Below are 21,548 nucleotides of genomic sequence, written 5' to 3'. Positions count from 1 at the left end.
ATGGTGTTTCTCAATTTTGAATGTGTGCCTATACAGATACACTTGAGGATGTCCTCCTTTGGTCTGATGCATGCGGGGGCCTTCAGCGGGGCTGCAAAAGTCTCCTGCAACCGGCCTCTACCCCATGTTCTGCCCTTGGATCTGCTGCTTCTTTGCAATAGGGTGGATCCTATTTACTAGCAATCTCCAGGTAATTCTCAGAGATTTACTCAACATTTTACAACCTGAAGCCACATGCAGTTGAAATCATGTAGCTATTGCCAAAGCCGCAGCCCTGCAGCTCCTTCAGCTCTCTCCTCTGACAACGTCAGGCCCAATAAGCAGCATGAAAGACGTGTTGTGTTTCCTGGGGGCTGATATCTGGTTGTAGAAGCCCTTTGCAGCATCTTTTCATGGGTTCCTCCCTCCCTCTTATCTCAGAGAGGACCCCTGTTGGCACCAGTGAGAGCCATTCTGGCTGAGGGGGGCAGGACAGAAATTCAATAAATAAATAAGTGGGGATAACTGTTTAAATTTGCCCCACAACTTGTGTGGACTCCTCTCTGTCTTTGTGTACATGAAACCTTCTCTGTTGTCTACTAACGCTCTTTTCAGGGGTACAGTGGAGGCGAAGGCAGAAGGCTCACTGCAGTGCTCCCACTAGTTGGTGGCTTCTCCATTTGATGCATTTCCCCCCATTCTGAAAGGTCAAAATACCTCTCCCAAGCTTTCGTTACGAGCGATAAGAGTTTTATGCTGAATCGGCTGGTATTTTGGCTGCACCCTGATGGCTTCAGTCTTGCTCCCCAGAGCTTCTCCTAAATTGAATTGGGCTCCTGGGCTAAAAGATGGTCAACATCTCTGGCACAGATCTTCCACAGATCTTCAGAATGAATGCTTCTAGGTCAAGGGTGGGGTTACCAGTACAAACTAACTTCCCTCTCTCCAGTTTGAAGAGGTTTAAGCAACTCCTTTTAATATACAAATTCTAAGCATTAAAGAAAGAAAGCATTGTTTGGCTCCCAAAGTGGAACATTTGTTTTCATCGTCTTGCATAACTACTCAGAAAAACCTAGTGGAACAACCTTATAGGATGCATTTTAACAATGTAGGGAACCTCCAGAATAAGCTTCCCAGTCATTTCCTATCATGTCTATTATACAGAAACCAACTTTGAAAATAGCTCCCAATTTTCTCCAAGGTACAAAATCCATGTCCTCATTTGTGTTGAAGGAAAGGGACAGATACATTCATACATGTGTTACTGATGAGACCATACTGCACCTGAGAAGAATAGCATTCAAATCTGCCACTTTGTTCTTTTAATAAAACAAGAGTTACTTCTATGCTAGCCGCTTTCTTTGAATCAAACAACTTCCATTTGCTTAGGGTTTTTTTAACAGAGAATTCTAATGGTGTTGCTAATGAATTATTTCATTTCTATGTTTTCTGCATCTCTCCATTTTTTCCAGACCTGACTTGCGTTGAAGACTTTAGATTAGATTAATTATAATTTGATTAGTTTCTCCCAGCTGAAGACAGACAATACTGTTTACAAAATTAAAAATTATAAAATGGTGAAGATGCAAATTAAATAAAGCTGTCATTAAAAACAAACATGTAGAAATGATAGTATCTAAACCAAATTCAAATACAAGATATCAGGTTAAATCCCAAGCATAGCAGAATGATCAGAGCAAAAGGCCATTCAAGCTTAACTCAAGGTCAAGTTCATGTAGAAGCATACCATTCCTGAGCTATGCTGGGCCCAAGCCATTTAGGATTTTAAGGACCAAACCTAGAATTTTCAATTTGGCATGGAAATAAATAGGCAACACATGAAGATGACATAGGATAAGTAACAAACCCCAACAGAGGACAATCTAGCATATTTTAGAATGCCTTTGAAGGCCACTACATATCGCAACCTTTGCTATAGACCAGAGATGGGCACTCTGTGGCCTTCCGGATATGTTGTCCCACCACTCTCATGATCCTTCACCATGTGCTGTACTGACCAAGATGAATGGGAGTCGTAGGGAAAAACAATGGGAAGGACATAGCTTTTCCAGCCCTTGCATAGGCTAACCTAGAGGTAACAACAGCATTGATAGCTGGCTGGACTAGCCTGAGACAATTTGCTTCCTGAGGCGCAGGACAAAATAGTGCCATTCCCTCTAACCCAAGTACCAAAGCTGACCTGTCTGGTCGTTGAGTCTTACATCAGCACTGGTAATAAAACAGCATTCTCCACTCACCTGAGGGCAGCAGGTAAGCTTAGGGGTCCATGGGAAACCATGGAACACACAGCCCCATCCTCCAGTACTTCACTACAGCTTCCCCCACCCTATGGCTGAAAGACCAGCTCTGATGAGTTAGGTCAAGCCAGGCTTCCCCAGAAAAGGCCTCAGCTGGCCTGCCAACCAACCAAAACCACCACTGCAACCTGAATGTCTCCCAACAGGGCAAAGCGCACCCGCGCACTGCGTATCCTTGCTCCCACCTTCAGAGGCACTACACCTCTGCCTAAAACAAGCTGTGTATTCACTGCCAAACTCAGGCCAGGCACCGCTTTATTAATGTTGCTGCCTCCTTGGGAGTAAATGTGGGTAATTGTATAATGTTAAATTTTGAAGGACTGGCATTCCTGGGGACACTTCCTATAACCATGCTCCCAAGGGGAGTCCAAAAACTTCTTGTGTTGATGTGGGTCAAGAATACTGATCAGTATCAAGAACATACCAGCTGTTCTCATCTCCACCCCTTCGGTAAAGCTGATGGGCCTTATGTGCCCATTCTGGACCAAGCCACCCAAAAATACTTTGCATTGTTACAAAGAATAATGTTTTGGTGGAAGAATTCATTCCCCACCCCACCCCACCCTGCCATGAGGATTGTAGTTTAACTCAGAGGAAAGAGGAACTTCTGAGCAATTGAGGGTCACAGAGGATTACAGTATCCCTGCTGACCAAGAAATGCTGGCACTTTTTGTCCCTGCGAGCCCTGGCTCCACTATACCACCAAACATTGGAAATGAAGTAGAATTTAGTTTCATCTGCTTGTTGATGCTTCAGTTCCCTTTACTGTGGAGTAAGCCCTAATGAACAGAGGCATATTCTCATGCCAACAGACATAGAAGTACTGTAGACCTCTCTACAATATTCATGTTTCAATATGAAATGACACTTCTGCTTGAATTGGCTTATTAGGACCACCAGAAAAAGTGGGGAGGCAGGCAGGCAGGAAAAATTGAAAAAATCTGATTAGATCTGTATCCAAGTCATGCATTCTTTGATGAAGGAGCATGCCATCCAGCAGAGTTTGTGACGGGTCTATTCACAGCAGCAGAGGGTTGCACAGGGCAATAAGCAAGCTTGCACTTAGTCAGAGAAGGTGCTGAAGGCCTTGTGATTATAGAAAATGCAGATGAAAAACATTTTGAGGTGTGTTAATGAAAAGCAACTTCATTACCACAACTTTGCCTTAAGATTTTCCTTCCCATAAAACTTTCTTTTCTCCTAGTAATGGACAGGTTTCCAAAGGGATGCAATTAAACTGAAGTGTTATGAATAACATAGGTGGAGAAAGACTAGAGCTGAGTAAGAATAAATATTTCACACTGGATTCATCAGAGAAACATCTAGCCGGTGACAACACTTCTCCACCTGTGCTAATTGACAGGACAGAAAATCCATAAGCTTTTTCTGCATTCTGCAAAGGGAAGAATTCCAGTATTTTGCAGTTAGGAAGAAAAGAGAACTATCATATTATAGGGGTGATGGTGTGAAAACCAATAAGTAGTTTATAGGAAAGTCGGTTCTATAGTTCAGACTCTTTGTTGCTCTTTAAAAAGTAGCCTAAAAAGCTTAAATCCAGAGCAGAATTTTTCATAAGAGAAGTGGATCTTTGATTTGCAGTTGTTTTAACTCAGTTCTGTAGGACAAAGTAAACAGACTGCTATCTGGGATGCAATGGGCTGGTTCAGCCGCACAGGCCATTGTGGGTTATTTAACCCATGAGTTCCAGTGCGTGTCAGTCACGTGTGGCCACCACTGTGGATATGCAACCCCGAATTGGAGCAATCGAGGTTATGTCTTGTCATGCAAACCTGGCCAGCATGGGTAATTTTAAGCTTAAAACCTTCATATAACCCTTCTATGAATCCATGTTGCCTGCTTTGGTTCTTTGTACATCTGCTCTGCACCTTAAAAAGATAGGCTTATCATATGAGGTCCAGATATTACACAGAAGCGGAAAATGGGTGAAAGAAGTTAAAATGGCACCAATGCACTGGCAGTTTTATTGACATTGGCACTGAAATGAGATTGGCTGTTTTATTTTCAGTTCCTTTCCTAGTTTTTTTTTTTTTTTTTTTGAGCCTACCTGTTTCGCAGCAGGTGTGTCTGGAAAGCAACAGGCTGGAGAGGCTGTATTAGTGCCACCTTACAAAACATGCAATGGATGATGAGCTGATGAGCATCATGTTTGCTTATTTGCTTTATAACCCTCAGCATGCAAGTGCTCTCAGAGTCGCTAAAGCAGAAGTGCCAGCAACAACGACGACGATCATGAAAGTACTTTGTACTTTGAAAACATCAGTGTCATAGCAGTGGCAAACTACTTGGCACGAGGTGTGAAATGACTTGGAGACTATTTGCAAAGTATGACTTCTACTCAGGGTTTGGGCCAAGCCCATCATGATGGCTATGAATGGATCTTCTGCCTCTTTACATGTGGGAGGAACGCAGCCCTGGAAAGCAGCTCAGCTCTCAGACTGAGACATTAGTGCAATGGTCAACCTTTCCCTTTGTTGAGGCAGATCACCTTGGAATAAGCATTTTTCACTGGGGGAAAAAGTGTATAAGGATGAGGATTAGATCCCCTCTTTGTGGCACCTATTTGATTCACACACACCATCATTGGTTAACAATTGTTGGAAATCCACTGATAGTTTGTTATTTTCTCTGGTTTGCCCTCAAATATCTCCAAAGTCCCGTCTCTTTGGCCGATTGTACCCAGAGGTGAAACTCCACTGGCATTTGTTCCATTGCTCTATACTGCCCCAGATGATCTCACTCAGTCTGTACAAAGTCTTGAATGAGGAGTTCGGACAACCAGTTTACCAGTTACTTCAACAATTTAATAGCTCCCCTTCTAGCATGCTAGGCATTCCAGGCTGGGCTGCAAAAGCAGTAACAATTACATTCTATTTAAAAAGCTTTCTACTCCAGACATTTGCCTTAGTACATCAAAGTCTTTCATCTGTTTCTTGCAGGGTCAGGGGTAAGCTTGAGAAGGTAGAGGCAGGCAGATTGTCAAAACAGATTAGTATTTTCCTTTCCTGTGTCTTTCCCTAAGAAAAGAATTGATGGGTGTTTGGGGGATTAAGAAATGAAGCTAATTTCATTATAAATAACTCTCTGATCATATTAACATAACAGAATTGGGTTTGCTGAGCAGAGCCTAAGCTTTCAATTCTTAGATTATATTGTGCTCCAATGGGAGAGAACATTTTTCAAATCTAGTGATTTAATGCAAAGCAGATTGTCATTACTGTCCTATAAGTCTTATTTACTGCAGGCTACTGCTCTTCAAATATTGGAACTGAATATTTCAAATTTTAGAAAGAAGAGCCAAAACACACAGACACATTGATTTAAAAAGAAGCTGACCATCTTGTTCCACAAAACAGGATCACTCTAAAGGACAATGAGGTCTTTAATGCTATCTGTCACAAAGACTTATTGATAATAAGGATTGTGGATTGTCATGTATGCCCACACAAAAGAAATCAAATTAAATAGCATCTTTAGGTTGCAAATCCCAGATCTTGTTTATTTATAAAGCAATAAATATTCAAAGAAGCACAAATAAATTGCATGGGGGTGTAAACAAACTGTACAATAGCTGAACCAAATTCAGGAAGGATTACTGAAAAAAGACTTCAAGAAGCACATCATCCTGAGTGGAAGATAAGTGGAGGAGGCAGGGAAGGGACACCAGAAGATGCTTAGAAGCACTTGCGGTGGACAATTGAAGGACCAGCCTCATCATATTCCTGCTTGCTGATCCACATCTGCTGGAAGGTTGAAAGAGATGCTAAGATGGAGCCACCAATCCAGACAGAGTACTTCCGCTCAGGAGGGGCAATGATCTTTAGGGAGAAAAGGAAAGAACGTCATCAGTTAGAGCTCCACCAATACTGGTCAACATAACTTTGATTGGGTTATTATACTGGGGCAGTATCCAGTGGGACCATTCCACCTCTGCTGGCTCTACTGCACTTGAAGAACCAACTGATTGTACAAAAGAGCTTAAGCATGTCCAAAAGTCACCCAACCACAAGTGGAAACAGTTGTTTCTGGATTAGGAGAGGTCAAAGGAACTTCATTTTGTGAGCTCCTCTAACTGACCCAGTTCTGGAAATGAGCATTCCTGCTTGCTTCTGGGATTCTTTTTAAATGTGCCAAACCCTCATTGCACTGGAAGTGGATTCTGTGAAAGCATGGGCAGAACTGGATACTACCCATATGGTGCATCACACTGGCAAACCTTTTAAGACCTGACTGCAGCAAAAATAACTGTGTAACCTTTCTCTGACTCAGACCAAGCAATCCCATGGGAGACAGAGAAGGAGAAACCAAACTGGAAAAAAATCGTTCTTCTGTACCCTGCCAGCTCATGCCAACAGAGCCCAAGATACCAGGCATGCCTTTTCTCAGTACTAACCTATCTTGGCCAGAATGTTTTCCTTCCATTGGTCCTAATAAAGAAAAGTAAGCTGTACCAGCTTCAGGAAGCCATAGTTAGTCTCCCGTTCCAGATATGTACTGGAGGAATGGGGACAGTGGGGTTGTGTTTACTCCACGGCTTCTCCTGGCAGGCCTGCTTTTTGTCATTTCCAATATCAGAGTTCCACCATCAAAAAAGTTCCAGCGCCAGGAAGGAGGCTTGTGAGACTGGATTTCTTTCCAGTGGCAGATTTCTCCCTTCACCCCCAGAGATCAGGAAAATCCCATGGAATTGTGCTCTGAGTTTCAGCTAGAGAAATGCAACATATCCTGTTACCTTGATTTTCATTGTGCTGGGGGCCAAAGCAGTGATTTCTTTCTGCATACGATCAGCAATCCCAGGGTACATGGTGGTGCCGCCTGAGAGTACATTGTTGGCATACAGATCTTTACGGATATCAATGTCACACTTCATGATGCTGTTATAGGTAGTTTCATGAATCCCTGCAGATTCCATTCCTTGGGAGGAAAAGAGAATAGATAATTCATTGAAAGGATAAAGAAGGGCTAACATCAACCTGCAATTCATAAGCAAAGAGCTACAAATAAGGTACAAGAAAGATACAAGACGGTACAAGAAGACTGAAGGTACAAGAAATGCAAGAATTCGCTATAAACATGGGGGAAGGCAGACCAGTGATTCTTGAACTAAGGAATGAAGAGCCACAGGGTGTTTTGCTGTGGTTTTGACAAAACAATGGCAGGCAGCTATGGCATGGAGTCAGTTCATGCCCCCTCTCCTTCCTCAATATACCAAGCATATCAAAGCTCTCTTAGTCCAAGGGTCAAACTCAATTTCAGGTAGCCTCTTGGAGGCCATGTCCTGGGGTAGACGGGGCTGGATAGCCAGACTGGAACCCCAGACAAGGTAACATTAGAACTGCATGTTAGATTTTGCTGGTAGATATGATTGCGCAACACTGGTACAGATCTAGGGGTTGTGGAAGCACTGTGATCTCACAAGCTGCCACTGACCATGGCAGTCATACGTGCTTTATGTGTTTCCAATTCTCAGTGCAACTTCCCAGGAAAGGTTGAGATTGTTCCTCTGGACAAAAAACAAGGGTATGAATTGGCCTTGGGCCGGCCCACTGGATGGCTATGTGTGGCACATGTCCTGATACATTTATGCACATGGGCCTCGCTCTGCTCTGAGCTAATCTGATGTGATGTGATACAATATAAGGCAGTCACAGCATACAAGCAGACAGCTTGCATCGGGAGAACTTCAAGGCACAGAGGTTCATGTTAAAATTTGCATTTGCAAGGGAAGAAATGCAGAGATCCTCTCAATGAAGGCAACAGATGATGAAGGTACGAGCAGAAGCTTAGCTGTGAATGCGGGGAGAAAATACATCAGTTGCAAGAACGCATGGGTTACATTCCAGCGTATTAGTTGACAGGTGGCTTCTTAAAATGAACTGAAACTCGATACACAACAAGATAACAGCTGATGAACAACTGCAGTTAAACACAGAAGGCTTATATTATAAACACTTGCTGCATCCATCAGATTTCTTTGGCAAAGCAGAGGGAGATTACAATCTCAGTCATGTCAAAGGTTGGTCTTAGTGAATATGAACCTACTCTGGCCTTTGGGGGAGCTTGGAGTCATCTTTGGAGCATTCACAGGGCGTGGTTCTGGGGCAGTGCAGCCTCAGCATTTCCACTCACTTGAATGGGTTTTATGCAGAGTTGTTGCATAAAACCCCCATTCAAATCAAAAAAGCTAGGGAAGCCCCAACAGCACAGCTGAATTAAAAACACACACTTGTGAAGAAACACAACAGTCAAGCAATGCCTCAGTGAAAAACTCCTAACCTTGGGCATATAGCTATCAAGGTGCTTGTGAGTTTTACTTTGACAGAAGCAGTGTAACTGATTTCACATAATCTGAAATTCACATTCACATTCTGAATTTCAGCACCAGGCTGGGGAATAACAGTCTTTTAGCAGTGAGGGCAAGTTCCTGCAATGCCAGAAGATCTTCTCTTGGATGCATCAGGAAGACACTGCCAAACAAAAAGTTCTTTTCAAGAACATTTGCTATGATTCTGTTCTTTCTGCATAACTGGCACTAGGTAAGGCCGTGTGATCGAGGGCGGATCACCACTCTTGTCCTTAAAGCAGAAGGAGGGATGGCTTTGGCAAGAGTACTTGGAATACTGTCCCATTCAATATTTTGTGACAATAGTCTCTCACTGGGTCAGTTTGAATATCATGGGTTATAATAAGTCATTATATTTCATTGAAATATTAGATGGTATATAAATGTTTTTAAACAAACGAGCAATCCCCAATTCAAGGAGACAGACATTTCCTGTAGCAACCACTGATCAGCCCAATTGACAATTGTCAACATGATGTGCAAACCCAGTCCAGTGGCTTGTTCATGAAACTCAACAACAAAATTTGAATTGTTCACTGGGTTCTTTAGCTCCTAAACAACACATCAATCTGGGTTTACATACCACACCAATGTCCTCCAACCAGGCTAATTTGATCGTGTTTACAGTAAATAGATGGCATGTTGAATATAGAGGTATGATATGTGAACCCAACCACTATGCAGAACTAGGAACCCTGCCAGAGATATGGATGGTCTTAAGGAATATTTATTTATTTATTTAGGAAGCTTCTATGCCGAAGCCTGGGAGTGGCTCACAACAATAAATAACAACAATATAAAAACAATATAATTGGAGACATCCTGGCCAAAGATGTAAAATCAATAAATAATATTAACAATTAAAATGACATTTAAATAAAAAGATCTTGGCCTGGTGCCAAAAAATAAATAAATAATAATCACTTGACCTGAATTAAAAGGGTGGCCGGCCTTTCCCTCCACCCTAGCAGTCTAATTAGTTATTTTGCTGAAGAAGAGAAACCTCTCTGAGCTAAATAACAGACTTTAATTTAAATGAGAAGGAAGACCAAGATAATGAAGCTATTAGGCCATAGAAAAACATGCTTGTTGGAACAGATGCAAGATCATTGTTGAACAAGAGTACAACAGAGCAGATTCAACTGATGCAGAGTTTTGGTACATGATGGGGATTTGTCTGTGCTGACCAGTGAAATCTGACAAATGGTTCCAATATTAAATGTTTCAACTTGGGTCTTAAAAAATTAAGAACACCACTATTCACACTTCAGTGGCAAACCCTGCTCAATGCCATCTAAAACAGGAGAGGAGAACCAGGATGCAGGAGGGTGTAAATCCACCCCTTCCATGGGCCACGAACACAGATATCATGGCCTCACCCAGTCCACCTTTTTACGTCTCTCTCCCACAGTGAGAAGACTTCAGCCGAGCCCCTTGCATGGGTATTTTGTGTAGGCCACTACCCGAGCACCAGTCACACACTCAGGGAGTAGAGTGGTGATCCAGAAAGAGAGAGAGAGAGATGAATAAGAAGCAATGGCAATTCAAGTAAATCTGATCTTGAGCCTAAAAGTTGCATGCATAAAAACACTTACCAATGAAAGATGGCTGGAAGAGAGTTTCTGGGCAGCGGAAGCGCTCATTTCCAATTGTGATGACCTGGCCGTCTGGCAACTCGTAGCTCTTCTCAAGAGAAGAGGAGGATGCTGCAGTAGCCATTTCATTCTCAAAGTCCAGGGCGACATAGCATAATTTCTCCTTAATGTCACGGACAATCTCACGTTCAGCTATAGGGGCAAATCCAGAAATTCATGGCAGGAAAGAAGAGAGAGGCCAAAGAGAAGACAAGCAACATCAGGAATAGACACTTCTGGGAGGAAAAGACATTCTTTTTTGGAGATGTTTCCTGCACTTGCAGGGGAGGGGGGCGGGCATTGCTACATCAGTATGTCCTCAGCAAAACTGCCCAGGGTGTCGAAGGGTGGGGAGAGGGCTGCAGAGATCGCTGGATGGTTCTGTTCAGGGTGGGGGAAGAGTTGTGGGAGAGGCAGAGTCTGCAGAGAAAAAAGGAATAGTGTCTTTTTTTTTGTTTTAAAGAGCAAATGGAAACTGCTGTGAAATGCAGCAAAAGCAAGGTTCCATTCATAAGAAGTATTTAAATCATTCTACAGTGACTTGGGAACTACTGAATTTAATTCTACTCAGTCTTACTTTGAAGTCTTATCAAAGTGGTATGGACCAGCAAAGAAAGCAGAGGAACTTGTACTGTTAAAGCAGCAGATTTTTATATGAAATGAACCTGAGAGCCAGTGCGGTATGCTGGTTAAGAAGTAAGAATTGGGACTCAGGCGATCTGGGTTCTAGTCCCTGCTTGGCCATGGGACTAACTGGGTGACTGTGGGCCAGTCACAGACTCTCCACCCAACCTCCCTGAAAGGGTTGTTGTTGGGGGAATAAGATGGAGAGCAAGAGAAGGAGGTGGCTAATGTAAGCCACTTTGAGTTCTTTGCAGGAAAAAAGGCAGGATATAAATCTAATTTATAATAAAGGATTTAATTCATAAATGCACATTTGAATGGTAATGGTGATGCTAATTATGCTTTGGGTCCACCTCTAGTCATACTTAAAATAACACCATCGAACGCAATAATCCGAGTGATTTCAATGAGACTACATGAAGTGTGGCTAAATCTGGATCCAGTCCAGTATCTTTGCTCCTTTGTTACTCTGTAGGATCTGTATATATAATTAAACCCTTTAATTTACTTAAAGTTTGCTGTACATTAAGGTAAACTAGTCTGGAATTTTAATATGTTACGTGGTATGGCATTATTTAAATAAATAACATTTGCTGCTGAGTCTAGGTATAGGCTTTGGGCTATTTGTTTTGTTTGGAGGAGAAATACTCCAGAAGCATCTCTGAGCTTAGAAATGTTGACCGTGACATTTTAGAGGAAGCCTGTATTGTGCTTACCCGTTGTCACAAACGAATAGCCACGTTCTGTCAGAATCTTCATGAGGTAGTCAGTCAGATCTCTCCCAGCCAGGTCCAGGCGCATGATGGCATGAGGGAGAGCGTACCCTTCGTAAATTGGGACATTGTGTGTAACACCGTCCCCCGAGTCAAGGACAATGCCTGCATGGAGGAAACGCCCAAGAGCTTGTGAGACCCATCAGCTCCTTACTACTGAGAATCCACGACAATACCGGTGATATAGCTGAGAATTGGTCTGAAGGACCAGCTTGCTCATTTTACATTCCACTCTGTATCTCATCACTCCCCACAATATCCCAAGTGGTGCCTGCCTCAAATTCAGTCTCGTTGCTAAAGTCAGTCTCCTCCTTGAAACAATTTTGTATCTGCATCATTTCACCAGTTCGCTCTCTCCGTTTCTAGCTTGCATCACCCCAGAGCAACTGGACAATTTTCATTTTAATAACATTGTGAACCTTGGATGCATGGCAAAGGCCTTGAGCTTGTTTCCCCATCCACAAGGGCAGAAGAGGGGAGCCAGTGGTCCACCGCATGCTGGATCCTGCGACTCCCTAGCCAGCACAGTCAATGGCTAGTGGTAAGCCAAAGCATCTGGATGATGTCAAGTTGCCCACTGAAGTCTTCCATTACAATAACTGTCTTAGGAATTCTATGTTTAAACACGGGGAGTAGACAGTCAAGGTTGCCCATTGAAGATTAATTATCCATTAACTTCCTTTAACCACCCATGATATATTGCATTCCCAGTTGCATCTGTCATACATTACAGCAGGAGTGGACTATAGGTGGTCCACAGGGAACATCTGACCCATTGGCCCTGGTTGCAAACCCCACTGTTCATCTCCCAGCAGGACTTTTGAGCTTGCTGCAGTGCGAACCAAAAGAAGCAACAATGTTGCTTTCAGGCAAGACACATGGGGGGCATATTCCTCATTTGGAAGGAGAACCATGGTCCTGGAAGGCAGCAAATTTGGAAACAAACTTGGTCATAGGGTGTTGAATGGGGCCAGGAGGGCAGGGTGACCCCATGGCTCCCTCCCACAAGCAGGGGCAAGGAAACTGCTTAGCTACGGGATCATCCCACAATGCAGCCATAGTATGTAAAACCCCAGGAACACACAGGGACTCTCTGACTGCATTGGTCCTTCCCACCTGATCATCACCCCTGATCTCAGCTGGACAAGAATCAGGCCAAAGGGACCCATGGGGGATTGGTCCTCCCACAAGATAAAAAGGAAAGCAGAAATTACAGAAAAGGGCAGGAGGAAGGCTGTAGGTGTACTTAAGCCCAAAATGTTTTCAAACATAAATCAGGATGACTTTTCAACATAATCAACCCTTCAGTCTCTCTAACATGCTGTTAGGATTTTAAACATTATGGCAGCATTTAGGATGAACAAGCAGCTTACAAACCACCGCAATAAATTAGGGATCACCACACTAAAAGTGATTCAGGTGGTAAACCAATAAGCATCTCCTGCCTTTTCAAAAGGAGGACGAAATGGGGGCAGGGTGGTCTAGCTGGCACTGGTGACCAAGCACAGAAATTACGATGTTCACTTTTTCTGGACTCTAGAATAAGACAAGATACAAGGCAAAGGTGCGATTGTTATTCAACAGACAGGCCGAGATTTCAAAGCAGCACAAACTGATGGCTCTTTACCTGTAGTACGACCAGAAGCGTAAAGGGATAGAACAGCTTGGATGGCCACATACATGGCAGGCACGTTGAAGGTCTCAAACATGATTTGAGTCATCTTTTCACGATTGGCTTTGGGGTTCAGAGGAGCCTCTGTGAGCAGGGTGGGGTGTTCCTCAGGGGCAACGCGCAGTTCATTATAGAAAGTATGGTGCCAGATTTTTTCCATGTCATCCCAATTGGTGATAATGCCATGTTCAATGGGGTATTTCAATGTTAGGATTCCTCTCTTGCTCTGAGCTTCATCACCCACATAGGAGTCTTTCTGGCCCATACCAACCATAACGCCCTAGAGGGCAGAAAAGACAAACAATGCCAGGCATTGTGAGTAAGACATGTAGGGAATGATTGATTCCAGCATAGAACAAGCTGAGAAAAATGGATGAAAGTGTCAAATATTGATCAAAAATGAAAGATTTTATTCCAATGAAAGATTGTCTTAAATTAATAACGTAATTTTGTAAGAAGAGCATTATTTAACCAGTATAAAATATGGGTGAAAAAATAACCCAGGTAACATACTTAAGTGTGACGTTGCACCAATTCTTGAAAACACCTATTCTTTCTCTGTTTTTTGTAGGATGTTTTTATTATTGTTCTTTTATGTAATATTATAATCTGCTTGGAGAGTCTTCAGACTAGTATAGTGGAATATAAGTTGAATAAATAAGTTGAATAAATAAATAAAACAGTAGTAGTTAATGTATTCCAGAAATAGCTAAGAGTAAAAATCCCTGTCTGCAAACTACACTACCAATACATTGTAGAGAATTACACCTGTACATTTCTTTCCATACCCAGATCATGCAATTTATTGTTGGTCACTCTTGAAGTAAACTTTGTTGTTTGTGAGGGTTGGTATGACTGCAACCTCATCAATTTTGAGAACAAAATTGAATATTTGCAAGCTCCTGGAATCTTAATGGAATAGTTGGCACGCCTATATTTCTTCCACTTGAGTGAAATGGCTTGATAGTGTCTTTCAGGTTAAGATAGTGTCTTTCCTTTTCATTGACTTGTTTTTCATTGGTGTGTTTAAGCTACAGCACATGCTGGACACCATTTGTCTAATTACCTGCCTGGATGCAGTTTGTCCAAACTGAGGTGGCATGGCTTGTTGTGGGGCCATGGATTAGATGAGGGTCATTTGCCCCTCAAACAAGCCATGCCAATCAGGTTTATATGACACAAGCCATACCTGGGAGGACAATTGTGTGCAGTGCAGCCGCAGCATCTCTATTCGCATGGCAATTCACTCTGACTGGTTTAGGCTACAGTGATTGTATTAACTGAGTTAGTGTGCCCTGAACAGTGAATCGCCCTGTATAGTTCCATGAGTCACAGTTATTTGCAAACAGTTACTCCACTGTTGCATACCAGAGTCTTGCTAAATAGAACATATTTATAATATAAATAGGTTGAAGGCAATTTCTGTTTTATGATAATGGAGGGGGGATTAAAATAAATGTAAATTAGTAATAGTAAGCAAGCATTGTCCTTATAGGGACTCCAAGGTCATGGAATTATCACACTTATGGAGCTCTTGCTCTTAACCATATGATCCTTAAAAGAGGGATGGGATGGGATGGGATGGGATGGGATGGGATGGGAGAGAGCAAATGGTAGGGGTGGAGTATAAGACGGGGGGGGGGGGAAGCAAAAGAGAGAAAAAAGGAGAGACAGTAATGTGAACAGAGGACAAGAGAAAGATAAACCAGAGGATTAAGCTGAGAAAGACAGGCAAAACCAGGTTTAGGAAGAAAGGAATAATCAACGTGGCTATAGAGTAGTAGTGTACAGAGTGATAGATGTGTACAGGTGAGACCTGGGTTCAAATCCCTGCTCAGCAATGAAGTTCACTAATGGCTTGGTACAAGTGACTCTCCTTGAGCATAGTAGTACCATTGGGATTTAATGTGAGGGCACAAAGTCCAGGGCCCCACTCAGCAGAATGAGAAAGAGGCCTCCGCGATGCAGCAGGGTCAGCTTACCACATTTTGAAGTGAACCAAAAAAATGATGCACAGGGAAGGGGGTACCTTTAAGACAGCTAGGTCCATTGTATAAAATTACCTAGCTTGTGCCACTAGCTAACCTACAAATGTATTGTGACAGAAAATATAATCAGCCCACTGTCAAGAGCTGAACTTTTCGGAGGTTGGACAGATGGAAATGAGATAAATAACGAGATTAGGTTATGTTATAAGAACATAAGACAAGCCATGCTGGATCATACCAAGGGCCCATCTAGTCCAGCACTCCGTACACACGGTGGCAAACCAGCTGCCCACAGGATCCCTCAAGCAGGGTGGGTGCAAGAGCTCCTCCTGCCCAGTTCCTCAGCAACTGGTGTACGCAGGCAGGCCACCCCTGGGAAAGGAGATACACAGCCAACAAGGCTAGTAGCCACTGATAGCCTCCTCCCTCATAAAACTGTCCAACCCCTTTTTAAAGCCATCCAGCTTGGCGGCCATCACCGCTTCCCGTGGCAGCAAATTCCATAGCTTAACTATACCCTGTTATTATGTTAAGAATATGCAAGGACTACTTGACAGGCGTCATTTAGGAGGAGATGAAGTTGGACCAGCTTTCGGGTTTGGGGATAGGCTTAGGCTGAATCTGGACTGCCCACTTGCTCTGCCATTGCACTTCCCAGAGAAGATTTGAGGAAGTGACAATATCCAAGAAGCTGTCCAAGGTTAGAGAGGTGAACATTACTTTTTATAAGTCTTCAGGCCCCGTAAAACTTTTGTGGACCTGAGCGTATTTCATGGAAATATAGAAGGTCATCTTGAGTTGGCAGTCATATAGACTCCCACAGGTGGAGGGAGGCGGGGAAAGAACAAAATGCAAGAAATACAGACCATGCGAACTATATTAAAACATAGGTGGTGGTAAAATAATTACTTGACACTGGCCATTCACAAAGTCATGCACAAAGTCGTCACTGAAAAGTCAATTACTACCACTGTTAATTAGCTAATCACTGTGAAAATAGTCTGTTTAGGCTGCAGTTCCAGAGATCACATTCTACACAACAGATCCTCAAATGCACCTCCCAGTTGCTGAAGATGCAAGAAAGAAGTGGGATACAGACAACTGCAATTTTAGCAGATAAATGGAAATCCAAAGTAGTAGGAGAGAGAATTGCCAATTAACAAATTTAAAAGTTATAAGGGGGGGTTGGGCTCGGGGGAAATGTGGAGTTCAAGTTTATGATTTGCAGGGAAAGAGAGGCAGCAAGAACTGATAAGGTTAGCATGAAAAGCTTGTAGCACAAGTGGAAGAAGGAAAAAGTGGGGGGGGCAAAGGAATAGGAGTGGGTGGGAAATTGGAGCATACAGGTGAGATCTGACAGACGAATGCAGAAATGTCATGCTGGCTTGGGGTCACAGGAGTTGTTGGTCCGAGACACCTGGCCCCTGCCTGCACATATGGCCCGACAGTCGGGTCTGGGTCTTGCTCTGGGCAGGGCAGTATTAACCCCCCCACCCCCGGCCGTAGGAGAAGTGCCAGGACGGGAGCGGAGAGGAAGCGGCGGTACCTGGTGCCTGGGGCGGCCCACGATGGAAGGGAAGACGGCTCGAGGGGCATCGTCTCCCGCGAAGCCTGCCTTGACCAAGCCCGAGCCGTTGTCGCACACGAGGGCGGTGGTCTCCTCGTCGTCGCACATCTCGGGAAGGACGCCGGGAGCTGAAAGACACAAGATCGGCCACGAGTCACCGCGGCTGGCGACGGGACGGAAGGCAGCGGTACCTCCTGGCAGGCAGAGCCGTTACTCCTCCTAAGCTCACGGCATGTCGACGGCGGGACATTTTGGAGGGTTTCGTTCATAGGGTCGCCATACGCCTCAAGCGACCTGACGGCACAGAGGCACAAGCCCAGAGAAGCGGCCGGGGCGACCGGGCTTTGCAGGCTGCCGCCAGCGATAACTCCCCCCCGACAACGGTGGCGCGCTTGGCCACGGCGGTCGCATGGCTCGGCGCCGCTTCCCTTGGGCCGCTCGGCCGGGGGCGCATCCGCCAGGGCCTTCCCGCGCTGCGTCGGGCAGTTTCTTCGGGCGCGATCGCAACGGGGCGTGTGTCGCTGCTGGAGAGACGCAGCCCGCGCGAGTTCCGGACGATCGACCTTACAGGATGTGCGCATCTTTCGGCTGGGGACGGAGTGTTGCGTCCTGCCTTTGAGCGCCCCGCAACAGCCGCGCGCTCGCACCCCTGCCCTACTCTGCCCCTCTCTGGCTGAGTGCATTTGCTTTGCAAACTCCAGAGGACTTCCTTGCGATTTTGTTTATAGATTTATTCCCTCCTTTTTTCGAAAGCTGTCGCGGAGCTGCGGGTAGGAAGACGAAACTTCGCAACACTCGCTGCGGAGCGCAGACGCAACCCCTTAGCCCTGAAACACGCGTTCTGAGTACCTTCCCTGGACTCCAGTACAGCTCCAGAACGGCACTTTCAGACATCCTGTCCCCACATGCGCTGCCAGCCCTCGCGGAGATCCACGATCCAATCGGGAAAGGGTTAGGCAGTTCGGCCCAAGTCTGAAGCCGATTTAGGAGTCGGGCTGTTTTCCGCTGGGCTAATTCGGATTCAGCGCCCCGACCTAAAGCGGCGGGTAGTGCAGCCGCGCACACGCACAGGCGCGCCCACGTGCGCGCGGGGCGGAGGGCGAGCATCCCTCAGATGCAAAAGAGGCGCTAGCCGCGGGCGGCCAAACGCCTCGCGGGCATCCTGGTGCCCGCAGGGGCTTGGTGGACGGGCTTGTCAGCTGTGCTACTCACCAGCTCAACTCTTTACTGCGCGGGGTCCTGGGCACAAGCTGGGTGCCGGCACGGAGGGAGCTCCACCGATTTATACTCGGCGGAGTAGCCTTGTCACTCGCCGGCTCCTGAGAGACAGGCCGGTCACCTGTCCTTATTTGGTCGGCTTCACGCCATCGAGTAGCGCTGAGGCCATTAATGGAGTCGGGAGGGCAAAAGCCACACTCGGGGGCCCCACAGTCCTTGTAAGGGAAAGCAAAGGGGGCAGCATGCGAGCAGCAAAGGGGGATGGCCAAATAGGGGAACCCATTTAAAAATGGGGGTGGGGGTGGAAGGGGGAGAGGCATGCCAACCCGCTTCTGGATGCAAGTTAAAACACACACACACACACACACCAATGAATGGAAGTGCCTCTCCATCACGGTGTTCGAAAACATCTCAAGGCTGTGGCCAGATCAATGAATTAAGCTCCAGCTGCCACCGTGTCTGGCATGTGTCAGAGCAGGGTGGGAAATAAGCAACTGAACAAACCAGCCACTGCATTTCAAAGGGCAGTGATGGGTCCCTTAAACAAGTTGCGAGGGTTCACAGTCACTGGCTCTGGAATCTGTTGCAAAATCCCATTGTCTTCACTGGGTTAGGATCACACTCATCCACCCAGCCCTACTTGGGATTACCTCTCAGTTTTGAATGTGTTCAGTGGAAAGAGGTTTCACCCTCCATAACGCTTGCTTCTACACAATGCCTTCAGAAAGAGGCTGGACAGAGATGTCATTTCACTCCATTATCAAATACTTTCAGTGAAATCCCCTATTTTTTCCCAGTATGGGTGGTATTTGGAAGGTATGAGAATCAACCTTTTCTTAGCCTGATAGCACAAATCATTTCTGATTGAGAAATGCTCAAGTTAGTTTGGGCATTTGGGGCATAGCTGTAGTGGCACTCAGTGCGACATGTGTCACGTGTGTTGTCATGCTGCACAAAGCATTATCCTTCAAGACAAAGAGGATCCCACTCCATTGGATGCAACCCATTCTTATAATTTGTGCCTCATAACAGACACATACTTGTGTCCTGATTTAGATGACTCTCAACTGGCTGAAATGCACAGGTGAGTTGCTGCGACTCCGTTTCTTTGAAATACCTGCTTGTCAGCACTATATTTCCTTTCAGGATGGTAGGTATTCCTGATATTGTGGCAGAGACCAACCCAATTAAGGGATCTTGTGACATCATGGAGTGGCAATCACAGCCATCCTAAGTACATGCTTGAGTGCTGATGCAGGGCTGTGGTTTAGAGCAGGGATGTGGAACCTGTTTCAGCCCAAGGACCAAATTCCATTTTGGGAAAGCTCTCAAGAGCTGCATTCCAGTACTGGGCCCAAAATACCAGCATATTTTTATTTTGTAGAGTGATCCATAGGATATCTTGGATTCTGAAACCCTGCCAAGAGCTGGGGATACACATTTGGATCCCTCTCCCCCTCTTGCCACTAAAGTAGAGAGTACCACGGCAGCTGCTTCTCCAAGGTCATAAGATCAGCTTTGGGAAAAGGCTAATGTGGCATCCAGGGGGCAGGCAAGGAAGGAAGCCAAGCCGGCCGAGCTATGACCCCTCCTGGAGGTGCTGCAGCCTCCTTGTCTCCTTCGAAATAATGCCCTGTTGTAGCTGTGTTCCATGCAAGACATGCAGACTTTTTCCATGAATGCATGGAGAAGCAGAGAACAGGAGTGCCCCTGACCCTCACCTCCCTCTGCCCCTGAACTTCATGGGCAGAGCGAGACTCTGGCAAGCAACTTGTGAATCACCGACCCCTTCCAGTGATGGAGGCCATTGGTTTGGGCCAATGTGATGTGTGAGGCGGGGAGGGCCTCTGGCAGGGTCCCACTCATTCTCTCTTTATATATTCATTCGACATGTGGAGGAGGTCTGAAAGAAGCTATCTTTCAACACCGTGAGCTCCATGGGAGCACAACTTGTAGCATTTGGGAAACTGCCATGAGTTAACCTGAGCCCAGATGATAGAGAGCAGACTCAGTGCTGAACAGAAACTCCCAACGAGCCTGAGGCAGGGGCATACTGGGAGTGGGATTCCAAAACATGGGAGGCACCAAGTCAGGGAAGACTTATGCGGAGTGTTATGTACAATCCTTTGGAGTTGTAGGTCTTTATTTCTGTTAAAGGGGAATAGAATTTTGCTCCTAATACATAAATGATTGTATTGCTCCAATTCAGAAATCTGCATCAACTGTTATGTACATTTTACATTGGTGTTCATGAACTCACCCCTTCCTCCCTTCCTTCCTTCTTTTTTCTTCTCTCTCAGGCAAGACCTTATTCAGTATGAGCAGGTGAGCAGTCTGATTACTGAAGCTGTCATGAAAATGACCTTAACTAAGAAAGAAAGTAGCATATGTTTCTGCAGCAAGGCACCCTCGAAGTCTCTTTAAACTTTGATGAACATGGCAAGAAAAATAATTCCCTCCTGCATTTTGGCAGAGGAAGAGAGGTGGTGGTGGGGGGAATCTGTTGGATAACATTAACACATGTCTGTTTAAGTTTCCAGTTTTTGTACTTTTTCATGCACGTTCAGTCAATAATGCATAGCAGGGCACACAGGCAAGATGGAACAGCTTGGACCCAAAACAAAAGGAGAGAAAATCTGAGCTCTGGTATTAATGTCATCTGTCAGTTGTTTTCCTGCTTGGTTTTTAAAACATCCATGATTTGCTCCAGTGATGGAATCTCCATGATCCATCCCAACAATTCAGGCATTTTTGCTGATCTTACTTAAAAATAGAAAGACAGGAGAGACAGTTGTTGAGTGGGTTTGGTTTGGTATGCAATGGCCCAGACTGTGTGTGAGTCCCAGAGGAACGTCACCGTATGGCTGAAGACAGTGTCCTTTGGAATTCAGCTTGTAAATTATCCACGCATGTGCATGTCTGTGCATGACATTAGGAGAGCAAGCCCTGGAGAGAGGGGAGGAGGGCTCTGTGAGCACATGGACAGTGCATGCCAGAAGCCTGCAAAATATTTGTTTGCTGCTTTACCCCTAAGTCAGACACAAATCCTCTTGTATGCAAATCCATTGTACGGGAAGTTGCCCATTGGTGCTTGAAAGCAGATTCTGGTATAATTCCAAAACTATGGGGATGAATGTAAAAGTATAAGCCAAATGGCAGTTGTTCTGTTTGTGACAATGTTTGCAGAAGTATAATTCATATAAGCACTGTAGGAACTAGAAATTGCCCCAGTGTTTTTCAGTATTGTGACAAAACAGGCGCATTGTGTTTTTGGACTTTATACTGCTCCATATTAAGAGATGACACATCGAAGCTGTGCTTCTTAGTGCAAATAGGCATTGGGGGAGCTACATCAGGGTCCATTATTGTCATTGTTCTTTCCTTAGTCTACCTTTGTACCATGCCTATTAATAA

The 21,548-nt window shown here is 44.9% G+C and overlaps 1 protein-coding gene across 1 annotated transcript; it reads right to left on the bottom strand.

The window, feature by feature from the left end:
• Positions 1-5,787: 5,787 nt before the first annotated feature.
• On the bottom strand, positions 5,788-18,191 carry ACTC1 (actin alpha cardiac muscle 1). Its single transcript, XM_044436470.1, has 7 exons — positions 18,129-18,191; positions 16,896-17,044; positions 13,317-13,641; positions 11,633-11,794; positions 10,254-10,445; positions 7,048-7,229; positions 5,788-6,133 (listed from the first exon to the last, which is right to left on the bottom strand). The coding sequence occupies exons 2-7, from the start codon at positions 17,022-17,024 to the stop codon at positions 5,990-5,992; spliced, it is 1,134 nt and encodes a 377-aa protein (XP_044292405.1). The 5' UTR covers positions 17,025-17,044; positions 18,129-18,191; the 3' UTR covers positions 5,788-5,989.
• Positions 18,192-21,548: the final 3,357 nt, after the last annotated feature.

Source organism: Varanus komodoensis, unplaced genomic scaffold, assembly GCF_004798865.1.
Source record: "Varanus komodoensis strain SLA01 unplaced genomic scaffold, ASM479886v1 scaffold3, whole genome shotgun sequence".
Lineage (NCBI taxonomy): Eukaryota > Metazoa > Chordata > Lepidosauria > Squamata > Varanidae > Varanus > Varanus komodoensis.
The sequence above is the reverse complement of the archived record's forward strand: the minus strand, read 5'-3'. Positions and strand labels throughout refer to the sequence as shown.